At 41.9% G+C, this 17,405-nt stretch overlaps 2 protein-coding genes across 4 annotated transcripts in view; one reads left to right on the top strand and one right to left on the bottom strand.

Moving 5' to 3' along the window:
• LOC124388371 (inhibitory synaptic factor 2A) overlaps nucleotides 1–16,895 on the bottom strand; it is a 72,467-nt gene extending 55,572 nt beyond the window's left edge. For both annotated transcript variants that reach the window (XM_046852924.1, XM_046852923.1), the window contains exons 1-3: nucleotides 16,402–16,895; nucleotides 6,214–7,402; nucleotides 725–796 (exon numbers count right to left, since the gene is read on the bottom strand). In XM_046852924.1, the coding sequence (XP_046708880.1) occupies nucleotides 725–796; nucleotides 6,214–7,397 (1,256 nt within the window). In that variant the 5' untranslated portion in view covers nucleotides 7,398–7,402; nucleotides 16,402–16,895. The remainder of the gene's footprint in view (nucleotides 1–724; nucleotides 797–6,213; nucleotides 7,403–16,401) is intronic.
• The window catches only part of dock1 (dedicator of cytokinesis 1), a 269,769-nt gene that overhangs the window by 144,955 nt on the left and 107,409 nt on the right, over nucleotides 1–17,405 (top strand). The window lies entirely within an intron of this gene.

Raw genomic sequence — 17,405 nt, 5'->3', positions numbered from 1 at the left:
CCACTGACTCGCTCATTAGGGATAAACTTATAAGGAACAAACCTATAGGCGCTACACTTATACATTCCAACTTCATAACCTCTTTGTCTCTGTAAAGCTGCTTTGGGAAAATGTCCATTCTATAAGCGCTCGACAAATAAAGATGAATTGAATTAAATTTTGTGCAGATCAGCAGTTTCTGAAATTCTCACACCAGTCCATCTGGAACTAACAACCATTGCCAATGTTTCCTACTTTCTGCTTTTGTTAAGTGTATGATTGTCTGGATTGCCCGACTACCACGTGATTGGCTAATGAACCGCATAAATGTGCAGGTATTCCTAATAAAGTGACCTGTGAGTGTTAAAACTGTAAATAAATCAATAAATTCTGATGATCTGCACCAGATAGAGTATTACTGTTATTACAATCTCCACACTCACTATGTACCTGTCCAGGTCGAAACCTGATTGCAGCTGCTGAATGCAGACGATTTTTTACCCACTCTGTTATTCTCACAGACAAACGCTCACAAAACTCCCAAGACTGCCTCCATTTCTGAGTGTCCAACCAAAAATTGTCCTCTTCAGAGCCACAGGCAACAGCCATCATTATCCTCAACAGCTTCGTTTTCAAAAACAGTTACCTCACTGCTCAGAACTCACTCTTAGGTCTTGTTGCACATATATAAAAAAAAAAGTGTAAAGCGCAGCACTTTTGTAGAAAAGGAGGGAAAGAAGCCAACCTGTAAATAATGCATGCGCTGTTCCGGCATGTGTCACAGTTGGCCGTGTCCTGCCCGGTCCGATAGGAGAGACTGGAGGAGATAAAGAGAGAGGGACGGGGTCATTAGGAAGTCTGGATTAAGTCAGTCCACTTTCCAAAACCTACATGTCATCTGTTTTGTCCTGCCTCATTATCAACGCAAGGTTAATACAAACACACGATGTTGCATATTAGCATTCTGTACATATGCTTCTTTCAGAGGTTGTGCAGGACCATGTGTTTGTGTGTGTCCTGATAGGTTAGAAAAACTGTAGCAACGCAATCCAACATACACACACACACACACACACACACACCCCTACTCTTGGATCTTTTCCCAGCATGAAGCAGGCAGTAAATAATGAATTTCCGTAAATAATTTTTGCTCTCGTTTATATGAACTAGATCTCGTTCTGGCTGTTGATCACATCTGCATATATCATTGATTTTACTCAAGCTCCTACAATTAATCAGCTACAAGCACCCTGCTAGCTGCTGCTTTATCCCTCGATCATACAGCCTCCACCGAGCGGCTTCACACCGGTATGTATATACTGTAGCATCCCCTCCATGCTTAACTACGATCATATTTTTTGGAGAAAAACACGAATGAAAATGCCACACATCATGGCGTGCTGCAGTTATGCAATCAAGAACCTAAGCAGCCTTTTACTTGAGATTTATACCAATCTTTAATCCGACTGGTCAGAAGACGATGATTAATGTCCTCTAATAGCAGCTCTGATGGCAGTTCTAGCTGTAATTCAACAGGTTTTTTATCAGTGAGGTTCGATCATTCGAATTAATTATCATTTCTACAGTAACAGCTTATTCATTTTCTCCATGACAGGGGGGTTATGAAAGCTTAGGCTAATAATAAACAGGGATTCTGGAAAAATTGATTTTAACTGATATGGTGAAGGAAAAAAAGTACATATGATGAAAATATAGTATAAAATGAAGGAGTCACCAGTGTCAGCTCTTTATAAGTGTCAGCTTTACACCACAGAAAAGTCTGTGTGTTTTTCCTTTCCTGGGAATGGAACAATTTGTTTGTTGTGTTATTAATAATGTTTTTTTTTTTATATACCTGCTATAATGGAAGATAGATCAGTAATTAATCTTTACCCTAAATGTACTCACACCTTAAATGTAATTAAAATGGATAAGACGCATGGTACAGTAAATAAGTAATAAACATTCAGTTGTAATTGTTGGCATTTCAGTGTGGTGTCTGAGGAATAGAAAACACCCAGATGTGCTAATATATTATGATCTCTTTTTTAAAAAAAAAGTAGCATTTGGCAGATGCCCTTATCCAGAACGATTTACTTTTTTACTTTTTATAAAAAAAAATTTCCTCATCTCACTCATACAATTGAGCAGCTATCGCATTAAAGGCTCTGCTCAGGGGCCCAGCAGTGGCAACTTGGTGTGGCCACATCATATCACCCAGGTTTCTTTTTCTGTAACCGCATGACTCCACTTTCTCAAGGGTGTTATTTCTTGGACATTTATTGTACTTACTAACATTATAAGTACAATAAGTATGTTGTTGTCTGGAATGACTAAGACCATGACAGTAAATAGAAATGACTAGAGGACAAGTTCCCCCAGGGTCATTACAAACCAGCTGATCTTTCTACTCATTCTGGGATGGTACTGATTACCTTCAGTTGTAAGAGATGGATTGTATTTGGAGTAAAGTGAAACTGGGTAGGCCCTTATTCACAGGTCAGGGAACGTTCTCACTGCATTAGGGTGTGGTTTCTAGAATGTATATGTTATATAATTAGGTGAAGTGTAAACTGTAAGAAGTTTATCTACATCAGTACACAATCAATTTTAGAGTAATGTAATTTAGGTACCACCCAAGTGACAAGGAAAGTAGACAGTTTATTTATTTATTTATTTATTTATTTATTTAGAACAGTGCAGCCATTTTGGATTAACATCGGAATTTAATGAAGTATTATATTTAATGGCATGTGTGTGCACTCACCGTGTAAAACCTACACTGATCTGCAGTGCTAATTAATGATCAAGGTTTCTTCAAGGTTTTGAATTTATTATCAAATTCTTTTTTTTTTCGTTTGTTTACATTAATCGTAAACATTTTTGTCGTTTTTTTATGAGCAAAATACTCTGTCTGTACTTTGTTAGGAGCAGTCAGCAGCAATCCTGGAAAGGTGTTAAAATCATCTTTTCAATTGCTCATCACATATAACAATCTGCTATATTTGTGCTAATGGAGACATGGTGACCTTTTCACCTTTGAACAGCAAGCGGTGAAGAGCCTGACCTTGTGCTTACAGCATCCTGATGGAGGATGATTTCGCCGAAAAGGCATCCACTTTTTCCCCCCTTATATCTTTTTATTCCTCCCTCAGTCTGCCTAAATCAGCCTCGCTAAGTGACAGTAATTCTATCCAGCTCGTTTTAGCTGGGTGTCAGACTCAAGCCAACTTCGCCATTAACAGCTTAGCCTACCTGCACCAACTCTTTGCATCCTGCCAACACCGCTTGGATTTTCAAACTTGAACTCAGAAGGAAAGCAGCAGCCATGTTGGCTCTGGACTGTGAGCGATGCGAGTGTTAGCTGATGCATGGGGTTTTTCCGAAGCGGGTTTTCAGTGGCTAATGGGGACAGTGATGTATAGCGGTGCCAGAGGAGCCCAGGGGAGGGCCACTGTGCCAGTCTGGCACATGGAGGGAGGAGAGAGAGAGTGCTAATTGTACTGACAGGATGACAAGACTTTGCACAGGATGTCATTGCAGTGTGTTATCTTCATCTTGCAACATGTAGGCAAGTGCAGGAACACCTATAGACTCATCCATCTGTACTTCCAGCCGAGAATCTCATTTGCACTTCCTTTGGAAAACAGCGCCACGTAGTTTATCATTCCCCAGATTCAATTATCCTGATTCAGCTAATTATCAAGCCCTTCAAAAGTTTAATGATACTACAGTGAATAAGGTGCCTCTCAGTCGTAGAGCTGTTTGAATTAGAACTCATTGTTCTGGTGAATGGCACGCTGCTGAATTGTTGCCATGATTGTCACGGTTCACTTCCTGGGAAAAAGGTCTGCTGAAAACAGACTCAAATTTCGCTGCGTGTCGGATCAGAGCCGTTTCAGCACAAATTATCCTTATCGATATGCGGTGTAATCAACCTCTAAAGGGGAACACCAGACATCATCGTTATTGAACTTGTTTCGAACTCCTTTGTGTCTTTCGTTCAGTGCCATGGCATAGCAAACGGATCAGCGCACAACAAGAGTATGAGTAACATAGCAGGCATAATTTTGAGCATTTAGTAAGTGAGACTCATAGCCCAAGGCCAACTCTTGTTTGTTCAGCACTTGACATTTTACTGACTGTAGAATGAGACCAATGCTCCATGTCTGTGCTCGCGTTATCATTTTTGCTCTGCCTGCAAGAAAACAAAATTTGCCCAGGGTGCTAGTGAGGAAAATGAGTACTCTCAGTGAGCTCAGAACATACTAATAAATGGTTTAAAATGATGCTGTTAGAGCTGGAGAACTTTTTCAGCTCAGCTGATTACTGATAAACATTTTGGCTGACCCCATGTATGCATTTACAGCTTTTTGTTTTTCCTCTGGCTTCATTCACCTCTCAAAGCTATTGTACAGTATAACTAGTATTGCATCATAATAGGAGATAAAAATTTATTATTGCTTTTTTTTTTCCCTTCAAAGTGAATTACACCTGAAAGAGGATTCAAATGAGAGAATGAGAGTTTTGCTCAAGCAACCAAACCTCTCTGTGAATTTCCTTTGTTGTGATCTGGCAACCTTTTGATCTATATCTGTAATACAGTGTCCTCACTAACTAGTTGCTACAAGGGGGCGTTTAAGTCAACTCGGGACTTTTCATTTTTTCACGTATAAAAACGGATGCTAGTGTGGCGGTACTACGCACTGTATAAATTTCTAATGTGTCCTTTTACTGATAGGTGGCGTACATGTCATGGGCCAGTCCAAATACCGATAATGAAGATGGCAGACAACAGTGTTAACGTGTGCATGGAGGTTTCTTGTAAACAAAGGCGCGGATATCTACAATAGAATCCACGCACAGTGCGGCAATGAGACACTTAGAAGCTGTAAGACATTCGAGTGGTGTAAACGTTTCAAAAACGGCCATATGTCCGTCAGTAACTATGTGTTGAAAAAATTAACTGGAGTTTCCATTCTTTAAAATTCGTTCTTGTCTTTTATAAACGCAAAGGTTTGACTTAAGCACCTTGGTGTTCAGTAGATTTTTCTTGAATTTCATTGGGTCTCAGCTTCCTGGTTATCGCCCAGAAGCATTTTTAATGCATGTCTGCTGAAAACAGCAGAACGGTTTTATATTAAACAGTAAGAAACTTGTCGTTTTACTCGTTCCCTGTCAGAGCGCTTGGTGATGTCTACACTGCTGTCCTGTGCACTGAGGTCAGATTGTCTTTTGGGTACATAAAGAAAGAGTGTTTAATCACACTCTTGGTGGTCTGCCAGTGTAAAAGTGTCCACTTTAATCCCTGCAGCATTAAAACATATACGCTTGTGTGTGTCTGTGTGGGTGGCCCCTGCTACCTGGCTTTACACTCACATAACCTCACACACACTCAAATGACAGATGCTATCTTTTAATAGCACCTCTCTCCTCTAAAGTATGTGCAAGCAGCCCTTGAAAAGCGCTAATTTCTCTCTTAAGACCCTTCCACCCTGCAGTTCCTGTCCATGATCACTTAATTGCTACGTCATGCCCAGTCGGCAGGCTGCATGCTAAATATGCCGTGGCATATTTTATTTATGTCACTGAGGGCAAATCAGACATTTCACCCATCACTTGCTCAACCTTCTGATTGTAGCGATAAGGAGATTAGGCTATTATACATGCAAATAAGCCTGATTTCAACTTACGAAGATCGAGGAGACAGACAGAGCAAGTTATTTATTTTTTTTTTCTTTTCCATTACTCGGATGCAACACAAGTGAGAGGCTAATTAATATGCTACCGGTGTGTATTAAATACAATTTTAAAGCCCAGTTTGCTAAGGTGAATTGCGATGACATTTTTATTCTTTCAATGGACAATTAGTTTGCTGATGTATTTCCTGCATTAGCATCCAGCATTCTGCTTTAGTTCAGTCTCACAATCACAATCAGTCCTGCCTGGCATTAAAAACTGTGGGACTGCTTTCTGGAAGACATTTCTTTTTGGCTATGATTTGGCTTTGCGCTGAACATAGCTTGCTAGCTTGACCGATCTTAGTTTTCAATCTTGCTGATTGTGCTGCCACGAGCAATCACACATGGGCCCATGAGCAATACTGTTCTTAGCCCCAGCCTGGGAGGAATTACATGAAAATTTTAAGAGCAATACAATGGCCTATAAAAGTAAAGAGTGTAAAAGGATCTTCCTTCGAGTACTTTGCTGTATAATGTAGTTTTTATGTCTTACCCTTCTCGGAGAGCCTCCCCTTTCTCCAACTCCTGAATGACTCCCAGCAGGACTTTGATGGTTTCCTGACTGGAGCTGATCATGTTCTCCATGGCTTGCAACTGTGCTTTTACTTCCTTATCCTGACTCACAGGCACTATCTGCTTGCAAGCTTCGCTATTCACCTGTAGATTCCCAGTTCCTGGAACTGTTCCTTTCCCAGCCTCACATGTGGACGGTAGAACCGCTGCAGGTACGGCAGCAACTGATGCTGCTGTCGTTTCCTCCATTGCCTGTATGGGCCGAGCAGAAAGCATTCCCGCATGGCACTGCACTTGTGTGGTGCAGCCAGTCCTCGGCAGTGTCTGTGATTGCAGGCCGTTTAGCTGTAGAACCTTTTTGCGCTTGCTGCGTGCCGTCGGGCTCTCCAGACACTCCACCTGCGTTAAGGAGTTCCAGGCTATAGGACTCATCACCTTGGAACTAGAATTTGGCAGTGTACTGCCATCTCTCTCATCAGAATTTATTACTTGCCATTTTCCTGAGCGGTCCAACGAGTCTGAGTCCCTTAGGAAGCTCTTTCGATGTTTGCTCTTCATCGTACAGATCTTGTAATTTGATTGGTCCTCAGAGGGACAGGGCAGCAGCGTCCTGTCTGCACACTCTGCAGCGTGTGAGTGGTGCTCTATGGTGGCTATGCACTCATTAGTGTGCATCAAAGCTTTGGTCTTTTGTACCGTGTGAGACGACGTCTCTTCCCTCACCACCTCGGCCGCCTTGGCCCTCTTAACATCAACAACATATCCATTATCCTGGTCCTTATAGCTCTCTGCTGTTGCTGCATGTTTTACACTTTGACCCTTTTTCCTCTCCAGTGGAAAAGTCTGGTAGCGCTTTCTCAGGTCCGGGGAGGTCTGCACTCCAGTGCTTTTTGTCACGTTGGGTATGGATCTCCGGGCCGGAACGGTCATGTATTTGCGGTATGCCACTTTGTACGAGATCGGCTTTGCTCCCCTTGCCGCAGCCGCCTGCTCGCTCTGCGCCTCGCAGATGTCCTTGAAGCGTACCTGCAAGGCTTTGTTGCGTTTGCGCACCTGCCGACTCCCATCCGGCGGTCCTTTTACCTCCAGGGCCATAGAAGGTGCCGTCTCAGAGTCCGATTCAGAGTTGGTGAGCATGCTTTTACCAACCTCTTTGCTCACCATGGTTCCTGGCAAAGAAAAGAATAGAATAGAACAAAAATTTTATTTGGGGGAGTTTATTTTCAGTTAGCAACTCAGTTCTGTCTGCTTAAGTTCAAGCCTTTGCCTACATTAATATTAGTAGTCTCAGAAGTGTTGTCTATGACTTGTCTCTCATCGAATTTTAATGGGACCTCTTAATCCTTCTCCCCATCTGAAGCACATATTTTGAGAATAATGGGATGTCCTGCTGCCACTGAACCCCTTTTCCATTCGAGAGACGACTTGCTCAGCAATCAAGCATTTTTAACATGACCTATTTCCCTGTTCTAATCTCATTCAGATGAAACCTCTGTTAAATATTTTTTGTATGGCGTGAATGTGATTGAATCTAAATAGGTAAGTCAATATTTGTCTGCTGAGGCTTGCACAACATTTGCAGCAGTTACTAACATGCTCTTCTCTTCAAGGCAAATTGTCATTCTCTTCTGTGTCATTCTCTTCTGTGCCATGAACAGAGATAACATCTATTAAACTGGACTCCCTCATTCACCGAAGGCTTGGAGCAGAGGGTAGTGGGCGAGATGGATGTGGGAAACACGTTAAGACAAGGCCTTTGTGTCTTCAGGCCTCCTGTTTTATGAGATCAGTCTCATCCACTGGTATCATTAACAGCATGTAGCTGGAAACCCAGACAGGAAGGAGCCACACTCCTCCACACAACCACTTGTGGCTAGATACCAAAACAGACTGGTAGCGTACTGGAATTTAAAAGCAAACAAAACCAGGCTAAATTTGATCATAAAGTGAAATTTCGGATCAACGTTAAACTTTTTTCATTTACTGCTGTTTTCATTTGAACATCCTGCAGCGCATGTTAATGTGCTGCAGAGTTCAGCCAGGTGTGTAAGAGCAGGAAAAACAGTAAAATATGCAGAGCAAGCATACTTCAGCTTCATGATTGTAAAACACCGCTCTTGAGCAAGTGGCACATATTTGTGCAAGTAGAGAAAGTGCTTTGCTAGAGTGGTCATCGTTATGCTAGTGGTTATTGCCTTTTCCATTAATGCAAGAACAACAAGCCTTCGAGCACAGCAAGCTGAAAATGTTGTGTGGATTGGCTTAATTATTTATTTAGTATCATTGCTGAAATTGTTATGGAGCAGAATGGAATTGAATATGCTCTGGTAAGTGGAGGCTTTGGATAAATGTTGTCTGGCTCTGTGGGTGGGAATGTTTCCCACTCTTTTTCAGGCTGATTGCCTGCATAGATGGTTTGTTTGTTTGTTTGTTTTTTTTCTCGATTTGATTTCTTATAAACCAGAATGTTGTAGTTTTTGTTTGCTTCTGTTTCATATTGAGAGATGACTCCAGGTATAAAATCGGCTGAGAAAGTGATTATAAACAAGTAAAACTTAGGAAAATAAAACACGTTTTTCCATCAGTCATTTATTTCATTAATCATTTTTTATGTGTTTTGTATCATCTGGAACAAAATTGCTTGTGCAAAGATATAGAGTTGAAAGATTTTAATGTTTGTCTGTAACATGAGCAAAAATATGCGGGAAATGTCAATTTATCGTTATGCAATATTAAAAATCTCATCCCACTAGTTAAAGTTGTCCTAAGAGGGTTGAGACCAAGTCAAGTGCAAATAAAAATCAGAGTGAATGAGGATCAAGACAGAAAAATATCAGGAAACCGTTTTATGGGCCAAGTTGTTTGGTTTTGTTTGTGACTTGCACAGAATAGACGATGCTTTCCTGCCAGCTTTTGTGCACAACCATGTTTTATTAACTCGCATCCATTGATTCGGTTTGTACAAAGCATTAAACAGCTAGCTCCAATATGAGTACCATCCATTCCTGGTGGTACTGGTCTTGTGCAGACACCTAGAGATACAGACTTGAGCTTTGGTTTCAGTGGCAATTGTCATGATGCTCTGTGCTACTGAAAGAAGTTTATTTTTCTCTTGTCTGCACTGATTTCTCAGAAAACACCTGCACTTTAGGCAAACTATTAGGGGGGGAAAAAACATTTTCATTTATCTATCTGACATTTGTAAGTGACTCTTCCTGCCTTGTTCTTTCATTACACACTCAACATGATTGTAAATCCATCGCCCATTGAGTAGAAGATTCATACTACATGCATTTTCTCCCCTGCATTCACCTCTATTCCTAAGCCATCTATCCTTTAGTGCCAGATAAGTGAACTGTCTTAAAAAAATGGATCATTTCTGATCTAAGCATCTTAACAGAGCCTCTGAAACACTTCCCACTGCTGTCTCATGCGCTCTCTCTCTCTCTCTCTCTCTCTCTGATTACATATTTGCAATCGTGCTATCTCTCTATAAATCGTTCCTCTTTCCGAAGCAGAATAAGATCACGTGCGACGCGTCTTTAAATGGAAACAATAGTGAGCTTCTACAGTAGATTGAATCTCCTTGATGATTAATGTTGGAGAGCCCTCATTTTATTGCCCGTGCCTCTTTTTATATCCTGTCTCTTTCTACTAGAGTTCACAGGCCTTGTCTATAGATCTTAGCGATGGCACAGAGCCAGTGGACTGGACTCTAGATGAGATGAGTTTCCTTCCTTTGGATGGTGATGTAAGATGAGACGTATATATGATATATAACTATGGGTAGCCCAGGCTTGAAAAAGGAGAACAATGCATTAAAAAATTGTATTTCACACATTAGCATCATACATTATTTGATATTTACTGTATCCTAGTTCCTCAACTGATGTAATGTTTTTTTTTTGCAAAAAGATATAAGCAAGGCAAAAAATATATAAAGGAATTCCAGGTTGTTGTGGTGTCATATCATGCATATGGTTATTTCCAATTTGCAGCCAAGGCACCTTTCCTCAACAGTGCATAATACATGGTAGAGGTCGACTGATTCATCGGCACCAATCCATACCAAAAAATAATATGTTCCCCCCAAAAATCCATACCGATAGTTTTTCCGGGTTCCGGTCCACTGTCATTAAAAGAGAGGCCTCTAGAAGCGAATCACTGATGCCAGGTGCTGTTTGTTTTTTGTACCTGAGACAGCATGCTGCACAGAGAGTGCTCCATTATATCCATTATCTATAATTTATTAATTATATAATTATATTTATCAATGAATGCGTTTTATTTATTAAATTTTTTCACATTTCTATAAATCACTTGTTTCAGTACTGTATTATTTTTTTCATTTCTAAATTTATTTTTGAAAAAAAAAAAACTAAAAATTAAAAAACAAAAAGATATCTTCACACATCTGTATCCCTTGTTTCCAAAGCCTTTCCTATACCAAGCCCTATTTTGTTGCCCGAGTTATCGTGCAATCTGGTCGTTCTCTTCTTTAACTCTGATTAGTGCGCCATTCAAGACATGCAAGCTAATAATGTGGATATTTATATATATTTTTTTTAAAGAAGCGATGGAAGAGTGGATGGCTTTAATGTTTGATTGTGCTTGTATGTTTTCTCCAATATTAAAGCCAGAGTTGGAAAGTAGATTTTAAATTATTTACACAATACTATAGGGAGGAAGGCTGTGTTTGTGTGTGTGGGTGTTGGATAGAGTAATAGTGATTGCTTTGGCCATCAGTGAAGCGTTCTCCAAAACATTAGCGTGTCAGTTAATCGCTCTCTAATGCTGGAAGCTGCCTGGTTCCTTCTTAAAAGTGAGCTTTAGCTTCTTGGGCCTTCACTGATTGATGCACATTACAGCCTGGACACTTGAGAAGCAATCTGCTTATTACTCGCAGCTGAAGATTTGCTTTTTATCTTTCCTTCCATTAAAGGGGAATCCGTCGATAGGCATGTGCCGAACATGGACTGGAGGCGCTTTATAACCCTTCCAGGGTGACCGCTATAGACCCCATCACACCCGAGCATCATGCTTGATTAGCGATGCTTCCACAAACACATTGTGTGACTCATATTTGGTGCATGAACTAGGCCTTGCTAGATTTCGAGCAGATTTTTTGAAAAATGTTGAAGGGAAGGATAAGAGTGGGATATTGTGAGTGTGTGTGTGTGGCATGGGTTAGACTTTGCATGCTATGCTTGAGATTCAGAGCTGAATGTTAAAGCATGTCACATGGCCAGGGGCAGTACGCAATGGCGTCTCATTTGAGTCATTGCGGAATTGAAATGAAACACACCAGGGAACTGAATGTGCTCTTTTATTATGTGCTCGTCAACAGACACAGATACTTGTGTAAAGTGGGAAATAGTATTTCAGGTGAAATATCATGATTGTACAGAAGTCCTAAAAGGCCACGCGCTGTAATATTTATTTTTTCTTTCTTGTTTTCTTGTGATCTCAACGTAACAAACATTGTTTCCTCGTGATCACTACTTAATTTCGTTATAATCGCGATGCTGCGATTACACTGCTCTTATGCATATACCTGAAAACATGGAAGAATTCATTACTGATCCTCTGAAATGTTTTAGATGCAGCATCATGGATGATACGCAGATGTGCCCACAGACACATCTAGAACATTAATACGAAAATTAAGCCAAGCGACAAAACGGCTCATGTCTAGATCATGAGAAAACAAGAAAGATAAAAATATTATAACGCATGGTCTCTCAGGACTTCCGTATGATCGGAAAGTGCTCATGGTTTAAAAAAGCGCATCTTTATAATTAATCGGTTGGAAAAAAATGTCATCAAGGAACTCTTAGGGTGTTATCAGATGCCTTCTTGCATAACTAGTCACCATCTGTCAAAGTCAAATGGGCGTGGATGATTGTTTTGTGTTCTCTCTCTCTCTCTCTCTCTCTCTCTCTCGAATTAGAACGTGAATGAGATCTGATTAGTAACAGAGACATGGGTTGACCATCTTCCCCCCAATCACTTTTATTTATTTAATTTGTTTAATTTTCTTTTCACGGTCATTCTTTTTTGTCCCGCTCTCTCTATACGATAGGCCTCATTCTTATTCCTCCAATGGTCTCCCACTGTCTCTGATTCTCAGCTGCGTGGAAGTGAAATGAAATGTGTAGCAGAAGCTGCCCCCTGCTGCGTGCCTACTCCAGAACGCAGCCATTTCATCCCCCTAACGAGAGTGAAGCACAGATGAGCAGAGATAATGAGGGAGATGATGATGGTGATAAGTGAGAGGTGCTCTAATGAAAGACAGAGCGCTGTGGATTGACTGATTGAAGGGTAGAAAATAGAGATGTACGGTGGTCTTTTGTGATGGACCGGGTGTGGTGTTTGTGATAGCAGAAAGAGGCAGCACCGCACTCAGTATGAATAAACAGGTTGAACAGGAAGCACTGCGCTGTTCCTCCTCAGAATAAGCTGTTTACTTGTGCACGCGCTGATGACGCCAACTGAGATCGCTATCAAATGTGGATCTGATACAAAGTTTTTAGGTGATGAGTGAAGTTGATAGGGTAGATACTGCCTGTGGCTTTGGTCACTCGGTTGTCACTTAGGAGAAAAAAGGCTGGTCTGGGATTGATTAGATTTAAAGTTGATCTTGACTGAGTCAAGATGGAAATACCTTTCAGTCAAGGCGCTGAGCTCCTGAGCAGTCCAGCTTTCTCTCAGACTCAGATTTCTCTCTCTCAGGACTGACACTGATCTTTCTCAATAACATTAAGAAGTGAAGCAAGTGGTGCTTGTGATATTCCTCATTCATTAACGTCATCACCTCACCTCCATCGCCTTACTTCCATCACTTCACTCCATATTTGATCTCCATCACCTCATCCCCATCACCTCACTCCAAAACCTCACCTCTATACTTTATCTGATTCACCTCAGTCCTCACTTTCTCCATCACCTCACTCAATCCATTCTATTTTCACCATCTCACTTCACTCCATCCTTTCTCCATCACCTATTCCCATCACCTCAATCTATACTTTATCTCCATCACCTCACCACATCACCTCACTTCACTTCATTCTTCTTCCATCACCTCACCCGTCACCTCAATCCATACTTTATCCCCATTATCTCCCTCCATCACCTCCCTCCATCACCTCCCTCCCAAAACCTCATTCCCAAAACCTCACCTCCAAAACCTCACCTCCATACCTCATCTGAGTCACCTCACTCCAACTTTATCCCCATCAACTTACTCAATCACCTCACCCCATCACTCATTCACCTCCCTTCTTCATCACTCCATAACCTCACTCCAACATCTCTTCTTGATCCCTCTCTTCAGTCTCCAATTTCATCTTTATTTCCTTCTCCATCTCCTCATTTCCATCTTCAGTCATTTCACTTCATATCCATTCCCTTGTTCCATTTCCTCATTCTATATTCAGTCTCCTCACTTTATCTCCTCACTTCATCTCCATCTCCTTGCTCCATCTACTCACTACACCCACATTTCTCATCTCCATCTCCCCACTTCCATCCCCTCACTAAATCTTCATTTCCTCACTCTATCTTCTCACTTTCATTTCAAGTCTCTTCACTCTATCTCATCACTTAATCTCCTTGCTCTATCTCCTCTCATCTCCTGCATTCCTATCTCCTGTTTCCTCAATCTATCTTTGTCTCCTTCATCTCTTCACTTTATCTCCATCACCTCACTCCATCTGTGATTTTATCTTTCTTTTGGTCTTTCTTTCTGAGAGAAATTGATCCATGTATGATGTTGGTTTGTTGAACCTGTTCTCTTTTATATAGTTTGTACATTCAGTCATGAGGGCTGCATGCTGTTATAGAGTCTGTGCTCGTGATGGCCTCAGATTCTTGTTCTTAGCAGACAAAGGCAGAACATGATGTGGCCTTCAGATTTTAGAGCACATTCACCTTGAGGTCTGTAGAGTGTATATTTTAGTTACTATAGACTTCCTGTCAGCTCAGACCAGACTGGTCATTCTCAAGTTGTTCTCGGGAAGGTGTTTCATTGTACAAGCCCTTCATTCCCAGGATGTTTTTTTTTTTTGTCATGTCATGTCACACTGTGTAGTGAGTCTGTGTGTGTGTGTGTGTGTGTGTGTGTGTGTGTGTGTGTGTGTGAAAATCTCAGATGATCAGCAGTTTCTGAAATACTCAAACCAGCACACCAACCACGTCACAGTTAAAGTCACAGAGATCACTCTTTTCTCTGATTCTGATGTCTGATGTAAACATTACTGAAGCTCTTGGCTTGCAGTATTAATGCATTGTTCAGCAGCCACGTGTTTGGCTGATCGGTTAAACGGCATATATGAGCAGGTGCCCCGATAAAACAGCAGTGTGTGTGTAAGAGAGGGAGAGTATATATATATATATATATGCACACACTTTTGAATTGTGCACTGCAGCACACTGAATTAAAAATCACAACTATATTCCTTTAGTCCCCATTTTAGTCTCTATTGCGCAACAGCATGTAGCCTGAAATGTTTCTTGTATGAAAACACATGATGCTGCTTGTTTGTTCTCTTCCATTTACACTAGCTCAGATATTAGGGATCGCTGTCACTCTGATCATCAGGGCAGAGGATAAAACCGGACCAAGGCCTTTTCCTGTATTTTATTTCAAATCCAACGTGCCGCAGGTCAGAGCCGAATCCACGCTTCCAATGACTTTATAGATTGATTGGACATCACAGGTACAGCGGGATACAAATACTGGCAGCATGATGCTACCTGATCCATGCCAAACATGCTTTCCTTAGGGCAGAACTTTATTTGCGTGTTTATATACACGTGGACAGGAGCGCACACACTTCAGAATGATCAGGTCTCAGGTGTGCTTGGGATCTCTTTAGTATGCTTTATACGTCTCTGTCTCTCTTTAAAACAGTCAGAGTGCAGGCAAAGGAAAGGGCTCTTAATAAATAAAGCTATTACCACATGAAAGCCAACATCTGGCCAGGGTGAACACATCAGCAGTGGGTGACGCCTGTGTGTGTGTGTGTGTGTGTGTGTGTCTGTCTCGGTGCATGCGTGGGCAACTGAGAGTCCATAGCGTGGAGGCTGGAGAGGTTTCCTGCTCTTTTTTTTTCTTAACTGATCATAGTTTCACTTTATGTGGGCTGCCTTGTGTGAAATGACACTTTCGGTATTATGCAGCAATCTTGATTCTTGTTCACTCTCCTTTTCTGACTCGACTTTGTCATTCTCCTACCTTGTTGGTTGGGGCATTGGGGGGTGGACGTTATCTAGATTGCGAGGTTAGAGGTTGATATGGTGGAAGAGACATGTGATGGGTGCAGTCCAGTGTGAATCAAGGACAAAGTGTGTTTGAAGAGAATGAAAGATTTCCACCCATCCACGTGTACTGTATATGTCCTATTTTGTTTTCTAATACCAAATAAACAAAGTGGAAGACAAATGGAAGCTGCTGTGCGTATTTGGAGGCGTGACAGATTTGTTGCATTGTTCCTTGAGTGCTCTTTGTGCTTCATGGCAGTGCATTAATCTAGATTACTCTTCAATTAAAGAGTCTTCATCTGGACTACACTCGTATACCCACTCGCACATACACACACATACTCTCACATGCATGTATATAAGCATGCTCAAAGGTAAAGCTGTGCTCTGATTGGTGCAGTCTGCACCTCTTGTTATTTATTTACTCCGTTTTTATTACTGTTAGGAATATCAGCATTGCTGGGAACGTGTGTGAACTGCATTTAAATGAATTTCTGCCGTGTTGAGTGAAAAGCTGCAGTGCTTTTTCACTTAAGTGCATCCATAATCCATCCCCACAAAAGGTATACACTCGTAAAGCAGGAATTCCTCCAGTCACTGACTTTTATATCGTCATTCTCTCGTGTTTTTTTTTTTTTTTTTTCCCCTGTGCGCTCCCCCCCATTCTCACGCTCTCGTTAACCCCCGTTTCATCTGCATTCGAAAAATGAAAGGAAACACTTGCCTCTTAGCTGGAATCTCTGATTTTCAGGGACATCCCAGAATATATTAAATTGCATTAAACAAACTTAAGAAATGATTGATTCCTGGTAGAGACTGGAGAGTTCTCCGGTCAGAGCAGCGTGTATTTGATTTGAGAAGCATAGACTCAGTGATGCACATGAAAGACAAGGATTAAACTCACCTCCAGATGCGGGTCAGTGACGGAGCTGAGGCAGAGAGTGCCGCTCTGGCCAGCGCATGTCCTCTCTCTCCCTCTCTCTCTCTCTCTCTCTCTCTCTCTCTCTCTCTCTCTCTCTCTCTCTCTTTTGCTTGGGCTCGCTCTAACTCTCACAGTGCACCAGGCTTCGGACAGACAGAGCACAAGAGGAGACGAGAAAGGGCAAACGAACGCACGAGAGAGACGGACGATCAGCTGCCATGCTGCGAGTCGCGCAGAGGACGTTCGCTGCTCATTTGTCACTCCATCTCCACCCTTACACATCCACAAAGACAGAGATTCCAAACACAGGATAGTCTCCAACTCCAGTCTGATGATGCCGTAGTCACTCGCGCACACGCACGCACGCACTCGAGCGCATTCGCAAAAGGGACGGGATGCAGCGCAGAAGTCCGGCTCTTAGCCACGGCATGTGCAAGAGATTCATCTTGTGGCTGCAGTACTGCACTCTCCGAGAGGCTGTGTGTGTGTGTGTATGTGTGTGTGTGAGAGAGAGAGAGAGAGAGAGAGTAAGTGAGTGGGGGGGTGTTTGTGTGAGCAGGAGAGGAGGAGGAGGAGGCGGAGGAGGAGGAGAATGAAGGTGGGAGGATAGTGCCTTGTGTTTGTAATTTGGAATGAAGGGCTTTTGTCGAGAAAAGTCCAGCTTGTCGTGCTCCGGCTATTAAACTGTAATCCAGGACATGACTGTGTAATATATTTGGGGACAACATGTCAAGCAGCACACGGTGGAACCCTATGGTGTCGCACCTTCAGGGTCCGTGGTCAAATCCCGCCTTCACCCTATGTGCATGGATGTTGTGCTGCTCGCTTTCTGAAGTTTCAGGGATTTCCTCCATGTACTCTGGTTTCCTCTTTTCAATCCCAAGACATGTATACAGTATAGGCTAAATGGCATTTCCAAATTGTGTGAATGAATTCGCGTGTGTGTGGGTGAGTGTGTGTAGGGCTTCCCCTAACTTTTCCCCGAA

This window comes from Silurus meridionalis, chromosome 7, assembly GCF_014805685.1.
Source record: "Silurus meridionalis isolate SWU-2019-XX chromosome 7, ASM1480568v1, whole genome shotgun sequence".
Classification (NCBI taxonomy): domain Eukaryota; kingdom Metazoa; phylum Chordata; class Actinopteri; order Siluriformes; family Siluridae; genus Silurus; species Silurus meridionalis.
This window is presented reverse-complemented; position numbering and strand designations above follow the sequence as displayed.